The following is a 16248-nucleotide window of genomic DNA, read 5'->3' as shown; positions in this document are numbered from 1 at the left end:
TGTAATGAAATCTAATTTTGCTGGTGTATGGTTCTCATAAGTATTGCTCTATCTGCCAGATGACTCAAGAGCCATACTAAAAATGTTACAATCTTACCTCCTACTGAACAGAATATTTCATAATGGAGCGCGAAACGGCCGTCGTCGGTACCTGCACACTTCTTTGTCTTGCACACCCCCGAGCCGTGTAAGGCTTTTTTATTATGATTGAATAAAGGAACCACACTACTTCAAGGATCGGTGATTGCTGCTGCATCTTTTCTTTTTCGTGGATATTTCATAATTACTTTAGTTTGAGTCATTAATACATTTACATAATCCTAAACTAACCCCCAAAACCATAAATAGTAATTAAGAATGAGGAACTCCAGTTAAAGGGGTTTTCATGTGGAGACAACCCCATTTTATATGGAAGCAGGAAGCCACAGTCTGGTTTCTCTAAATCCTGGTGATAACTTCTGGCCGGACAGTTTCCCTACAGTGATTATCCATGTACTTCATGGATGGGCTAGGCTGGCCAATGCAGCACTCGGACTCTGTCCACTGAGCCAGTTACTGACATGAAAACTGCTAAAATAAAAACAACACATACTCACCTTCCACACTGGCACCGTGTTCACATGACATTTTTATATTAAATGCCCATTGCAGCATATCATCGGCTGCTGATTGCCTGCATCCTTCACAGTTCTGTTGATGGAACTTGATCTGACAGAAGGCTGCAGCCAATCAGCAGTTGCCAAAAGGCTGCAATGCTCATGTAACATAAAAATGTCAGGTGAACACTGGGAGACATCGTGCCAACATTAATTGGTGACAGTCTAAGAGGTGTGAATGTGTTGTTTTTATTTTATTTGTGACACTACAGCATTTAACAGTGGGTTGTTCAATAGTGGAAACCCCTTTAATACTGCTTTATGATGTATACAACACTACTGTGCAATGTTTTTTATGCTGTTCTCTAGTTATGAAATGGGAAAACAATCATGATATGAATGGGTATATTGCCAATCATGCCTGCTTTTACTTAAACAAGAGTTACCAGTACCTGAATCTGTGCCTGTACTTGTTGGGCACCAGGTGACTTCTGTGTCTGAGAAATAGGACTGGTGAGAAATTGTGTTTTAATGGCTGGTTGAGTGGCGTAGGTCAGCTTCTGCTGTTGGGCCTGTTGCTGTTGTTGTTGAGCCTGGACAGTGACTTGTTGTGTTATCTGCTAAAGAGTACAAGAACAATGTTACTGAAATGTCTCCGCAGACATAATAGACAAGGTGAATGAATATTGGCTATTGGCTCAAAGTGTACTTGCGGACGTGACCGGCCTGAGTTTTTCTATGGCTGTCTGATCCTGGCCTAACTATACTGTAATACTGTAATTTACAGGCAATAACTAGATATTAGAGGACTTTACAATATTTGTGTATTTGTAAAGCCCCCATGCACATTAGACTAAGTAGTCAGCTGAACACGCTGATATCTATGGCGCCAGCCGACTAATGGTAGGGAGAGAGGTCGATCACACGTGCACGATTTATGCTATGTGCACATGTTGCAGAATTGCCGTGGAAATTTCCACAGAAAATCTGTAACTCCCTGCCGCGGGTATAACGCATGCGGAACAGGCATGCATATTCCCGCTAAACACTAGCGTTTTGCAAGCGTAATTAGCTTGCAGAATTCTAGCGTTTTCCAAGCGATCTGTAGCATCGCTTGGAAAAATTATTGACAGGTTGGTCACACTTGTCAAACATAGTGTTTGACAAGTGTGACTAACTTTTTACTATTGATGCTGCCTGTGCAGCATCAATAGTAAAAAGATATAATGTTAAAAATAATTTAAAAAAAATTAAAAAATCATGATATTCTCACCTTCCGGCAGCCCCCGCAGCCTTCCCGCTCCTCGCGATGCTCCCGGCAGCTCCCGTTCCCAGTAATGCCTCGCGACAATGACCCCAGATGATATAGCATCACGCGAGACCGCTACGTCATCACAGGTCATTGTCGCAAGGCATTACTGGGAACGGGAGCTGCCAGGAGCATCGCTAAGGCCTGGGCTGGATTCGGGGGCCGCCGGTGAGTATATAACTATTTTTTATTTACATTTTTTTTTTACAGGGATATGGTACCCAGGGCCTGGAAGAAAGTCTCCTCTCCTCCACCCTAGATACCATCCGCACATGATCCGCTTACTTCCCACATGGTGGGCATAGCCCCATGCTGAAAGTAAGCGGATCAATGCATTCCTATGTGTGCGGAATTGCCACGATTCCCCACAAAGAATGAGCATGCTGCGTATTTTTCCACGATGTGATTCCTCCACCGAAAAATACGCAGCATTAGCACAGCATTGCGGAATCCCATTGAATTCAATGAGCTGTGTTGTGTATGCGTTTTCACCGCGATTTCGCAGCGAAAAAACGCGGCAAAAACGCATACAATCTGCAACATGCACATAGCCTTAAGACTGACGATCATATTGTTCTCCCCAAGATAAGCAGCGGGCCAATGTGTCAGTCAGCAACTTTCTCATAAAGAACATATGAGCGCTTGGTCGAACGACTGAGATGGCTGTCAGCCGAACGATTGGCTGAGACAATTGTACCGTTGGCTCTCTGTAACACCTCTCTGTAAATGTGGTAGACTGCAAAGAAGGCTCAGTCTCATTTACACTGACATTTATGCAGGTGTCTTGACTATTTTTTAAACTTTATTTTGTGTTGTTTAAAAGAACACGTTTTCTTAACAGGTAGGATCCTCCTTTGCCAGCAAAATTAAATAATGATATAGTAAGTAGCAGTCAATCTTGATTTTTTTGGTTTACTTTTTTTTTTTTATCTATTGTGTTGTACATTGTCTGTCACAATTAATGTACACAAATGTTTGGCTAGCCATGCTTCTATGTATGAGTTGTGATCATACATGATTCTATTGTACTGGCAGTCCCCGCCTTACGAACACTCGGCTTACGTACGCCTCCAAGTTACAAACGTAAGATTTTAAAAAACAAAAACTAATACTCACCTAATTGCTCACCACTGTTAACCGTCCGATTCTCTTCCTTCAGCTGTCACACTCTGCATCTTCAGACTCTTCACTTTAGGCGATTACTTCTGGCCGTGTCCAGGTCTCATAGGTCACTGAGTGGCAACGCCAAGACATGCGCTGTGAGCTTATGATGCGCAGTGAATATCGAGACCTGAACGCAGACGGAATTCTAGCCTATAGTGAAAAGGCCAAAAGTGCAGCAAGCGACTGCAGAAAAAATAAGACTGTATGGCGAGCAGCAAGGCAACTGCGGAGGTGAGGAATAAGGTGAGTATTGGAAAAAAAAATAACATCTAATACTCACCTCTCTGGCCTTCTTGCAGCCCACTGTCTCTCATCTTGTCCTCTTCTTTCCGTCATCACGAGCGACATCTCTAGCCTCTTCATTATATGCCTGAATTTCCAACTTTGTGCAGGCTCTAGAGGTCACTGCTTGTTGTACGGTCACATTGTGACCTTATGATGCGCAGTTATTTCCAAGGAGTGGACGCAGACGGCAGTTCTGGCATATAATACAGAGGCCAGAGAAGCGACAGGCAATGGCGGAAAGAAGAGGACCGTAAAGTGTGCATTTGGTTGGCCATAGAGGTTAGTGATGAGGTGAGTATTCGTTTATTTGCCGACACTGTTCCAACCTACAAATTCTGGTTACAAACAAATCTATAGAAACCATCTAGTTTGTAAACCGGGGACTGTGTGTATTCTAAGTTCAGAAATTATCTTTTAACATCATACAAAAAATGTAATTTTTCCTAATTGATACCAAGCGACATCTCACATTCACTTTGTATTGAATATGATTACGTTTATGATGACTGCAAGGATCATAAACAAGAAGCCAACTGTCCAACAATGTGCGTGTTTTCTATTATGGACTAAACATGGACTGTTAAATGGACTCATGTCACGATTCCTCTGTTCAGTGAGTGATTGCTATGCTGTTCCATGGAAATTGTCTTGCTGAGTTGTCTGTGTCTTGATTGACAGCTTTGATGCCCAATCCTGTGATGGGCTTGCTGAGCTGTCAGTGCCTCGATTGACAGTTCAGCTGTCCAATCTGTGACTGGGAGGTGCAGGACTTTCTCCAGGTGTTCAGTGTTCTGGTGATAGCCCACCTACTTTACTGAGCTCTCTGCCCCTGATCCCTGCCAGACGTAGTTTGCGCTTCTTGAGGAGTGTGTTAGCTTGATTCTCCTGCTCTGAGTTCTGACCCTCTGCTCCCTGACCTTTGGTCCATGTTCTGACTATCCCTTTGTCTTGTCGTTTGGCTTTTCCCTTGGCTATCTACGTACTCTCTTGGTATTGACCCCGAAACGTCTGATTCATCTGCCTTACGGTCTGCTGTGAATAGTGACTAGCCTCACAATTCAACTGTGTAAGGGCACCAAGGGATAAGGACAGCCAGGTAATGTCCATGCAGATGACAAGGAGATTCTCAAAACTGGTATGAACGCCAAGGATGTCAGACTCCAGAACAACAACATATGGTGGACTGGTGAACTATGGTGGACTAAGTGAATTATGAACAGTGAGTGTGGACTTTGTTGTATTGAATATATGTGTATTATATATGTATTGAATATATGTGAATACATATATGTATTGAATATATATGGTATGAACGCCACAGATGTCTGAGAGTCCAGAACAACAACATATGGTGGACTGGTGAACTATGGTGGACTAAGAGAATTATGAGCAGTGAGTGTGGACTTTGTTGTAGTGAATATATAAAACTTGTTTGTGTGGTGTGAGATCTATAAAGGAGCTGTTGTCACAAACAGAACATTCAGAAGTGTCTGAGAATATGATAATAATAGAAGCAAACACAACATATCAATGGTTGTCAAGTCTAGATTGTCTCAGTAATCTTATCACTTCCAACCAAAAAGAGGTCAGCTAAATTTTCAGGGTTAACACTCAATTGGGAACTTTTATTGATGATTGTGAGAACAATCTATCAGAAGTTCATTCACTCACAAGTGGGAGATTATAAGACATATACATTTCAAATATATGAAATATTTGTATACCATTTTGTAACCTGTGTGGTCAGGGTCAATTGATAATTTCAAAAGCCTTCAGAAGTGCCGATCAGGATGCAAATGGGAGACAAAAGCTCCCAAGAACACAAGTACTGTATCTTCTAACTGTAGGACAGACACGTTGCAAGATGTCTTACTTCTGTGATTTGAATGCAGTGTGCCTTCATCATAGTGTCTCCAGGTCGGGAGAAGAAGTGCATAGCTGTAGTCCCAAAAAAGAGGTACAAAAGACCCAAGTGTGCCATGGGAGGGATTAAGCAAGGGAAAGGAAGAAGAGAGAGAAATCATAGCTGGAGGAAGTCATACTGGATCGAGGGAAAACGATTGAAGGAACTTGGTTCAGGTTTGGTAAGCAGGTCAATGGTTCTACATTGATTTGCATGGTTTGGGTCATAGTTGATAGTTATGAGTTTACTTTACATTGCTGTATTTCATTCTTTTATTAATGTTGTTATCTATTTTACAAATTAACCTTCTTTACGTATATAGTGGCTCTAATTAATGTCTTTGTTGTTTGTAGGCAATATTGTAATCGTTGAGTTTTAGGGTATTGTGTTTTCTGATAATTTATTTGATCAATTTTACATTGTTCACTTGATTCTGGGTACAGAATTATTTCTTCTCTATACACTTTTGTTTGAGTGTTTACCTTGCTGACTGTCCCCTACAATCTACATAGGGATACTGTTATTCTGCGATAGTCTTATCGTTTGGTATTGTTAATAATAATGTTTCTTGATGTTTTTATTTTTAAGTATTCTTGTCATTCGGTATTAATATTGTCAACGATAATGGTATTCTTTACACAGATAATACATTTCTACCGAAAACAGGAAGGTTTTACCTTCTGCTGTTGCACAGAGGCCTGTCCTGCAGATGCACCAGACTGCAAGGCTTTTTGTTGTTGCTGCTTTAGTTTCAGAAGCTGCTGTACATTCAAGGGCTGAGCAACCACAGTCTGCCCACCTGGAGGGCAAAGTAGAACAGTCAGGACCTTTCATTTATTTTAATTTTTTTTAAAAATACATCACTATTAAAGGGGATTAGTCACAAGGTTTTTGCTACCCCATCTGAGAGCAGAATGATGTAGAGGTGCAGAGACCCTGATTCCAACAATCAATGTCTTACTTTACTGGTTACTGCAGTTTTGATTAAAAATGGTTTTCTCTGCAGCAAATCTAGCAGTTCTCATAGCAGATCTAGCAGTTCTCATAGCGGATCTAGCAGTTCTCAGAATGCTGAGCTCTGTGTGACCCCACCCACAGCCCTAATTGGCAGATTTCTGTGTACACTGTGCATAGACAGAAAGCTGCCAATAAGTGGTGGGAGTGGGTTTACACGACATGGCAGCAGATCCTCCAAAGATAATCTACCACTGTAGTTTTTACAAAATCATTTTTTTTCTCATTTATGTCTGATAAATATAAGTGATATATCCATAGCATACCTGCAGCTTTCTGGGGCTGGCCAATAGCAACACTAATTCCTGCCACGGTGACAGGCAGTGTGGTTACACCGGTGGATGACACAACAGCGGACACAACGGGAGGCTTTGCTAGGGCCACTTGTGCAGTCTGTCCTGGCTGGGCCTGAATTTGGCCCTGGGCCTGAAGCTTAAATAAGAGTTTTCAATTAAAAAAAAAAAAGTCTTTAAAAACTTGAAAATCGTTAAAAAGTGTAAAACACAGAAATGAGAGAAAAAGTTAGTAAGAAATAGTAGAAACAAATATTATACAAAATCAATCAAAAATATACAATACATACAGAAATCCACGCTTTTCTGAATCTCCAGCCCAAGTATATCTAATGCAGGATATGGAAACAGCTGCTTCTCATAGATTTCAACAGAGATTTCCATGCACAAGTCACAAAATCAGGGTGAAGGAGAAGAGGGAACAGAAGACATTCTCAGGACACCCCCAGTCTCCCCACTGATTCATCACCAGCAGTGGAACCCGTTTTTTTTCTCTGCATTGTTGCATTCTGTGCAAGCCAGGGTGTAGCCTCCCTCTTTCTGAGCTAGAGACTATATAAGGCTTCCCCAGTCTGGTGTTTCACTGGTTGGGCCCAGTCCTTTTGGCTGCCCTCATTCACACTGAGGTCAACATTGACACATGGTAAGGTTTTAATATTAGACAGTGTAGGACTGTCCCTATCAGAGTTACCTTGATGCACTTTTGCTTTTTTACTTAGTTACATCCGTGTTTTTGCTTACTTTTTTCTCTTGTAGGTTTTAATGTTTTGTGGCCAATGTGAACATGCGTTTAACCTCTGCATGTGTACCAACTCAAGTTAAGCTCAATTTATTTGTGTTTTTTTCTCTCTGCATTGTTGCATTCTGTGCAAGCCGGGGTGTGGCCTCCCTGTTTCTGAGCTAGAGACTATATATAAGGCTTCCCCAGTCTGGTGTTTCACTGGTTGGGCCCAGTCCTTTTATCTGCCCTTATGCACATGGAGGTCAACATTGACACATGGTATGGTTTTAATATTAGACAGTGTAGGACTGTCCCTATCAGAGTTACCTTGATGCGGTGGTATGGCTTTTGTGCTATTTTTTGATCAAAAAACAGTATTACTAAAAACTCTTATTTAAATGCACTTTTGCTTTTTAACTTCGTTACATCAGGGTTTTTGCTTACTTTTTTCTCTTGTAGGTTTTAATATCTTATGTACAGGCTATAGATACAGGTATACTGACAACTCATTTATTAAAGGGGTAGGCCACATTACAATTTTTTTTTCTGAAGGATCCCAAAGTGTTTGATAGGACACAAATTTGTTCTTTACTCCAGCTGCTCAGTAGAAGGCCCGCAGCTCTTCATATATGAGCTATGTAAAAATTGCAGAGCAGCTGCCCCAGCAGTTATAGTAAACAAGATGACCATGGTAACTGACGTTAGGGGGGCTGGCCACATGTTTCGGCTACAAGTTTCTTTCTTTGTGACAGTATAAAACCCCTGCCTGTGCATCAATAAAGAGAGAATCAATTATTTTTACATCATCCTGATGTGCTGTCTTATTTCCCCAAGCAGCTCTCTAGCATACCTTACTATTTAGAGTTCAGAAGGCAAAAGAAAAGGGTGGATTTCACTGACACATGGGTAAATCACATGACCAATGCTGTCCTGCTTCCTATGGCTGAGGAGAAGACAGCTTTATAATGTTTACATAGCTCATATACAGGCAGCCTTCTACTGAACAGCGAGGGTAATGTATGAGCACATATACAGGTTAAAGTCCGGCCAAAAGCACTTCACAACTTCTAGAAATGATTTTTATAAAGTGGACAACCCCTTGAAAATGAAATCTTACCAAGCGAGCCACGTGCAGATTAGTAACCGCTCCTGTGAGAACGGCTCCGGCTCTTGATGCAGGAACAGCAGTGAGCTGCTGCGCCTGTTGCTGTGGTGGTGCTGGCTGCTGCTGCCCCTGTGCTGGCGCTGCCTGTGAGGCTCCTGGCGGAGGCGGCTGCTGACCTGCTGCCTGGGTTGATTGTTGTGGAAGCTGCATTTTCTGCTTTTGCAATTTGAGTAGTTGTTCCTTGTTCCAATAAAATAATATATAAAATGAATTTACTAAGCACCGGTAACTTACTGGCAATAGTAAAATGTGTAGCCACCTTACCTGTGATAATTTCCCAACAGCTTTTATTTGTCCTGGCGACTGTGCCTGAGCCTGGATCTGGGGAACCTGTGCTTGGGCAGCCTGCTGTTGACGAAGAAGCTGGAACTGGGCTGGAGTAATGGTTTTACTAGCAAGCTGAACCCCAGCAGTTGTGGCTGCAGAGGAAATGGACACAAGAAATAAGACAAGAAAACCAGAAAACGTCTCAAGCAATAAAATAGTACAAGTAAAACATAGAATAAAATAATTCACTACCTGCTGTCACCTGAGTGACAATTGAGCGGGCCGGTGTCTGGACAGGAGTGATACTGCTGCACACCACAGTACCACCAGTCACTGGAGTCACTGCTCGGACTCCCTGGTTTGTTGCTATGGTGACCATCTCTGCCGATGTCCCTGAAGTGGCTACTGCTCTTTGCTGGGCATGGACAACCTGTGCTGCCCCACCAGGAGCCTAAGAGAAATGCAGTTTAACTTTACATTTCAGACTATTATTACAAACCAACCAAACCTAAACTGCTTATGTTTTCCCAGCATCTATTTTAGAAAGGATGGGTTTTTACTTACGGCTAATGTTCCTGGTATAACGGGAGATGCCAGCCTCTTATTGATGGGTTGGAAGGTGGCAGAAGGAACTCCAGCAACAGTATTTACTATGACGTTTCCACTAACAGCAGCTGTACAAAAAAGAAGACCAGATACAAATAAAAATCCTACCAAGGAAGAAGGCTTTCTTTTTTGTTGGTTTTAAGAGAACCCATCAGGACAACCCCAGTAATGGAGATTTGAGCATCTATATGATGGGCTATTTGTACAGTAAGACAACATTGAAGTTGAGACCTAACGGGCAATGTTTAAAGCCCCCATAAAAAATAGACAGCTGTCAGCCGAAGAATCGTTCAGCCACCATTTACCTCTCTCGAGTCCCCACAGACAGGAAAGCTTGGCATGGCCAACGTTCCTGACTTTGGATGATCTATGCTTGTTATAATTATCCATTGACAATAAGCTGATAGATTGCATTTGATCACTGCAGACTGAGGATAAACTAAGTAGTAAGTGGTCAATTTCACTTCGGCGCCATTAAAGGAAATGAAAAGAAACCTGTCAGGTGATTCCTGCTGCCCAACCACATGATTGCAACCCAACGTATTATTCTCTGAAGTGCTTCAAACATGATATACTTGGAAGATCCCACTGGGGACCATAGATGGATTCCAGACTATTCTGGCTCCATCACTGGCCGGCTCTTCCCAGCACCACTGTAGGTGATTGACACTTCTGTCCCTTGCATGTACATGGGAAGAGAGTTGTCAATCAGCTGCATAAGTGCTGGGAAGAGCATCTTATGGGGCCATAACGTTTGTGCAGCACTATATGGGGTAAATATCTCTACAGAGCATCTTATGGGGCCATAATCAGCATTTGTGTAGCATTATATGGGGCAAATGTGTCTATGGAGCATCTTATGGGGCCATTAATAACCGTTATGCAGGATTATATGGGGCATATTTTAATATGGAGCATCTTATGGGGCCCATCATAAACTTTATGGAGCATTATATGGGGCGTATTTTGTATGGAGCATCTTATGGGGCCTATCATGAACTGTATGGAGCATTATATGGGGCTCCTGATTCAATATGGATGTTCAAAAACACTTAACCTACTGATATCTCAATTAATTTTACTTTTATTGGTATCAATTTTTACTTTTGAAATTTATCAGTAGCTGCTGCATTTCCCACCCTAGGCTTATACTCGAGTCATTAAGTTTTCCCAGTTTTTTTGTGACAAAATTAGGGGGGGTCGGCTTATACTCGAGTATATACGGTATATCAATCTGTCCCGCTCCCCCTGCTCTATAACATGGTTCCCCTTAACTCTGGGAGGGTCTTTAAATATGGGTTTTCTAAACTGGGCCACCCCTTAAAAAGTACATTTGTGATTTATAGCCTTTTATAATTAGACGTATATGATACTTATGCTGCACAACAGATCAATCTAGTCCAGTGCACTTCCTTCCTATGCTAATCACTGATATTAGGGAACAGAGGCAGAGTTGCAGGATTATGGCTGAGCTGGCACAGTAGAAATAGTAGGACGGCACATATCGATCGCTGTATATGGAATAAAGCTTGTTAGAGAGTTAGACCCTTTTAAGTTTTCTGCAACACTTTGTTAAATCATTGAGTATCTTACCCGCTTGTATACTTGCTCCTGTCACTGCCGTCTTAATGGTTCCAGCCTGTACAAACACAAGCAGAGATATGGAACATACAGAATAACAGTCAACAGGCATTTCCTGTTTCTATCAAATATTACAAAAACAGAACAGTTCAGTTTATTTCTGAAACAGATATGCATATTTAAAGGTTATAAAATAGTGTTTGAAAAAATAATAGTACTGCACTAAACTGAGCTTAAAGGTGCAGGACGACTGTTAAAGCAAGTACAGATGCTCGGAGCATCATGGTGGGGTCTTCTCACCTGCTTGTTTTTCCTCCATTTCTACCCTTCTTTGGCTGTATAAAGCCAAAGCTATCAATCAAATAAGGGGGAGGAATGGAGTGAAAAATTAAGTAATTGAGTGCACTTATTACTTTGGCCACACCAAGGGTGCATGGATCGCCTGTACTTGATTTGAACAGTCATTCTGTGCTGACATAGTCCCTTTAACACTGAAAAGAGAGGAAAGGATAAAGCCAAGATAGTAATTTCTGGACATTACATCATGAGCTTCAGTACCTCTCTATGCACTAGATCTTGCAGATATAGGATCTAGCTGAAGAAAAAGCTGTTGGGCACTACCTGGTTATAGTCAGTGACCTTACTCCAGCATTCCTTCCTGCCTGTGTCCAGTGCACATTTTATATCTAACATCAAATTAAGGTATAATCTTATAGAGAGCACATTTTATATGGAAGAACGTAAAACATCGTAACTAGTAAGGAAAGCTACAGAACTATGGGTATGGTTACAGCTTACCAGGACTGCGGTGGTGGGTACATTTGTAACAGTAGGACTGGCAACTACTGCTTGCGGCTGTTGGACAACCTGCTGCTGCACCACTTGTTGAGGCTGGGCCTGGGCAGGTTGTACGGCTGGGGATGAAGCCTGTTGCCCATTCTGTAATGGCTGTTGTGCACCCTGAGGACCGGCTTGTTGTTGGGCCCGGTGGTGCTGCTCCACTAATGCCTGGACATACACAACGATTAATAAAAAAAAAAAGAAGAGGTGACACAGGCACAAACACTTCTAAAGAGACCATGTAGTTAGGTTATGCCTTGGTCTTCGCTGGTAGCCTAATCGCATGGAAAAGACCATGCTAATATTTACCTACTACAGGCACTTTAAAGATGTTTTATATCAAATATTTTTAGAAGTATCCGATTAGCCCTGCAGATGTGGACACTGACATGGAACTCCTGTTATAAATGCAGTTTAATGTTAAAAAAGGGCAGTTAGGGTTGTATGGAATACTTGCCTATGAGATAATACCCATTAAAAGGATGGGTCTGTCATGCAGGGTGTTCTAGGCAACCAGTCTATCCGACACTCCTTGCTGTATGACACTGAAGGTGAAAAAGCATGTTGGGGCCCGGCAGCTGTTGGTTCATTCCAAACAGACCAGTGAGAAATTGATAAATTGGTCTTCAAAACAGTTGCTTTAACCCTTTAAGGATGCAACCAATTTTCAAATTTGTGCTTTTCATTTTTATCCTCCAAGTATACATTTTGTATAGGGAGATACAGTGACAAGTTCTTTTTAAGTGGTATTGATCTACAAGTTATAATGGCATATATTGAGAAATCATCAACATTTCTAATATCTAATTTACTGTACTAGGACTATGAGAACTTTTTTACTTACGGTAATTTATGGCCATGTCTTTGCACCATGGTATAATGGGGGGACATCCGTATATGAATGTATACATCAAAATACACCATAACGGGATTGTTCGGCCTTAGGCTACAAGTCATCGTCTACATTGTGAGGATTCTCTGGTGCCAGTGCTGGGAACAGCGGGCTCGTGACTACAAGTACAGTCATGGCCAAAATTGTTGGCACCCTTGAAATTGTTTCAGAAAATTAAGTAGTCCTCCCCGAATATTATTGCAATTACACAAAAAAGGCAAATTGGACATAATTTCACACAAAACCCCAAAAACGGTATAGACAAAATTATGGCACTCGCAACTTAATATTTGGTTGCACATCGTTTGGAATAAATGACTGCAATCAATTTCTTCCTGTAACCATCAACAAGCTTCTTACACCTCTCAAATGGAATTTTTGACCACTCTTCTTTTGCAATCTACTCCGGGTCTCTCATATTCGAAGGGTGTCTCCCAACAGCAATGTTAAGTCCTCTCCACACGTGTTCAATGGAAATTGACTCCGGACTCCTTGCAAACCACTTCAAGAAGCACCCAGAAATAGATGGAAAGAAAGCGCTGGAGAGTTCTGAAGTATGTTTTGGGTCATTGTCTAGCTGGAAGACCCATGAGCTAAGACGCAAACCCAGCTTTCTGACTCAGCACTACATTGTGACCCAAAATCCTTAGGTAATCTTGAGATTTCATGATGTCTTGCACACAGTAAAGACACCCAACCCCAGGACATCTTTGAATCACCACATTTTACTGTAGGTACTGTGTTTTTTTTCTTTGTAGGCCGCATTCCTTTTTCTTAAACAGTAGAATGATGTGCTTTACCAAACAGCTCTATCTTGGTCTCATCTGTCCACAAAACCCTTTTCCAGAAGGATTTCGGCTTAGGCTGGGTTCACATTGCGTTAGTGGGTGTCTGCTGACGGAATCCGTTACATGGCGCAATTAACGATATGTAACGGATCCATTAGCGCACCCATTGACCGCAATGTATCTAACGCATCGCTAACGTATGCCATTTTTGGCATGCGTTAGCGATGTCCCGTTATTTTCGGACGGACCTCGAATGCTGCTTGCAGCATTCGAGGTCTGTTTCTCGCTAGCGCAGATCGAGCATCAGCGCTAGCGGGATCGCTAAACGCAATCCCTTTTTGTACATTGCGTTAGCGCATTCCGTTAGCGTATGCGCTAAACGGATTGCACTAACGCAATGTGAACCTAGCCTTACTCCCGTACATCTTGACAAACTGGAGTCCAGATTTTTTATGTCTCTGTGTCAGCAGTGAGGTCCTCCTCTGTCTGCTGTCATAGCATTTTATTTCATTCAAATGTCAATGGATCATTTGCAGATACACTGATGCACCCTGAGCTTGCAGGACAGCTTGAATTTCTCTGGAACTTGATTGGGGCTGCTTATCCACCATCCGAACTATCCTGCATTCTAACCATTCATCAATTTTTCTCTGATGTCCATATCCAGGGAGATTAGCTACAGTGCCATGGGTTTTAAACTTCTTCATTATATTGTGCACCGTGGTTAAAGGAACATCAAGATCTCTGGAGATGGACTTGTAACTTTGAGATTGCTGATATTTTCAACAGTTTTGGTTCTCAAGCCCTTAGACAGTTCTCTTCTCCTCGTACAGTTCTCCATGCTTAGTGTGGAACACACACAGACACACAATGCAAATTTTGAGTCAACTTCTCCCTTTTTATCTGATTACAGGTGTGATTTTCATATAGCCCACACTTGTTACTTGACATAGGTGAGCTTGAAGGAGCATTACATGCTTGAAAAAAGAAGGATTTTTGAAACGCATCGTAAAATCTCTTTCTGGAGCCTTCATTGGAGGAAACCGGTAACCATGAGTGAATGCTGCTTTCCCTAGGAGGCTGACAATAGGCAAAAAAAGAGTTAGCTCCTCCTCAGCAGGGTACACCCACTGACTGGCACAAAGTTCATCAGTTAGTGAAAAATAAGTAGGAGAAGCAACAACAAATAACACACAGGCCCAATAGAGACACAAACAAGGGCGGATGCTTCAAAAAAGATTTTACAATGAGGACCAGAAATATTTCTTTATCACTTAATTGGGGGACACAGGTAACCATGGCATGTCCTAAAAGAGAGAACAGAATATCGTGCTCCATTCAGGTCGGACAGCGTGCGACCGTCCCTTGCTGCATCTTTCTACCTAGGCAGCATCAGCTGAGGCGTAGGTATGTATCCTGTAGAATATTGCAAATATATGAAGGGATGACCAGGTGGTAGACTTGCAGATATAGGTTGCAGAGGCCATGTGGCAAATGACCCAGGAGGCCCCTACCACACGGGTAGAGTGAGCCCTAACTCCTGGAATAGGAGTGGTGGTCTATCTTTAATTCGATAAGCCTCCAGTATAGCCAAGCAGATCCAGGGGCCGATAGTAGACTTGTAAGCAGGGAGTCCTTTGCGACAACCATCAGGAATGATAAACAAGGCCTCAGAACGTCTGAAGGATACTGTCCTTGAGAGGTAGAGATGTAGGGCTCTGACTAGGTCCAGTTTGTAGAGAAACCTTTCTAGAGGACGGGCAAAATGAAGGAAGGACTATATTCTCGTTGAAATGCTACGGGGGGACTACCCGGGAAAGGAATTAAGGAACAGGTCCTGGTCCTTGTCCTGGTGGAAGATGAGGAAAGGAGAGTGGCAAGAGAGAACTGCTAATACTGAGACCCGTCTGATAGAAGTTATCACAACCAAGAAGGTTACATTTCAGGAGAGAGGGAGGACGCAATGTTCTGAATTGGTTCAAAGGGAGGTCCCTGAAGAAAGCGCAAAACTAGGTTAACCCCTTCATGACCCCAGCTTTTTTCGTTTTTTTTTCGTTTTTCCCCTTCTTCCCAGAGCCATAACTTAATTATTTTTCCATCGATATGGCCATGTGAGGGCTTATTTTTTGTGGGACGAGTTTTACTTTTGAGCGACACCATTGGTTTTACCATGTCGTGTACTAGAAAATAGGAAAAAAATTCCAAGTGCGGTGAAATTGCGAAAAAAGTGCAATCCCACACTTGTTTTTTGTTTGGCTTTTTTTGTTAGGTTCTAGTGATGAGTGAATATACTCGTTACTCGAGATTTCCTGAGCACGCTCGGGTGACCTCCGAGTATTTTTTAGTGCTCGGTGATTTAGTTTTCCTCACCTCAGCTGAATGATTTACAGCTACTAGCTAGTTTGATTACATGTGGGGATTCCCTAGCAACCAGGTAACCTTCATATGTACTTATGCTGGTAACAGATGTAAATCATTCAGCTGCGGCGATGAAAACTAAATCTCCAAACACTAACAAATACTCGGAGGTCACCCGAGCGTGCTTGGGAAATCTCGAGTAACGAGTATATTCGCTCATCACCACTAGGTTCACTAAATGTTAAAACTGACCTGCCATTATGATTCTCTAGGTCATAGACACCAAACATTGCTAGGTTCTTTTTTACTTAAGTGGTGAAAAAAAATTCCCATTTGCGGGAAAAAAAAAAAAAATTGTGCAATTTTCCGTTAACAGTAGCATCTCCATTTTTCGTGATCTCGGGTCGAGTGAGGGCTTATTTTTTGCATGCTGAGCTGACGGGTTTTAATGATACTATTTTGGTGC

The 16248-nt window shown here is 42.0% G+C and overlaps 1 protein-coding gene across 2 annotated transcripts in view; it reads right to left on the bottom strand.

The window, feature by feature from the left end:
- LOC138669066 (E1A-binding protein p400-like) overlaps positions 1 to 16248 on the bottom strand; it is a 242603-nt gene that overhangs the window by 10746 nt on the left and 215609 nt on the right. For both annotated transcript variants that reach the window (XM_069756070.1, XM_069756071.1), the window contains 9 exons: positions 11703 to 11912; positions 10917 to 10962; positions 9282 to 9391; positions 8970 to 9168; positions 8715 to 8869; positions 8403 to 8630; positions 6538 to 6703; positions 5935 to 6056; positions 1049 to 1216 (listed from right to left, as the gene is read on the bottom strand). In XM_069756070.1, the coding sequence (XP_069612171.1) occupies positions 1049 to 1216; positions 5935 to 6056; positions 6538 to 6703; positions 8403 to 8630; positions 8715 to 8869; positions 8970 to 9168; positions 9282 to 9391; positions 10917 to 10962; positions 11703 to 11912 (1404 nt within the window). The remainder of the gene's footprint in view (positions 1 to 1048; positions 1217 to 5934; positions 6057 to 6537; positions 6704 to 8402; positions 8631 to 8714; positions 8870 to 8969; positions 9169 to 9281; positions 9392 to 10916; positions 10963 to 11702; positions 11913 to 16248) is intronic.

Source organism: Ranitomeya imitator, chromosome 1 (assembly GCF_032444005.1).
Source record: "Ranitomeya imitator isolate aRanImi1 chromosome 1, aRanImi1.pri, whole genome shotgun sequence".
NCBI lineage: Eukaryota > Metazoa > Chordata > Amphibia > Anura > Dendrobatidae > Ranitomeya > Ranitomeya imitator.
Note: the sequence above shows the minus strand (reverse complement) of the source record. Positions and strands in the feature narration are given on the sequence as shown.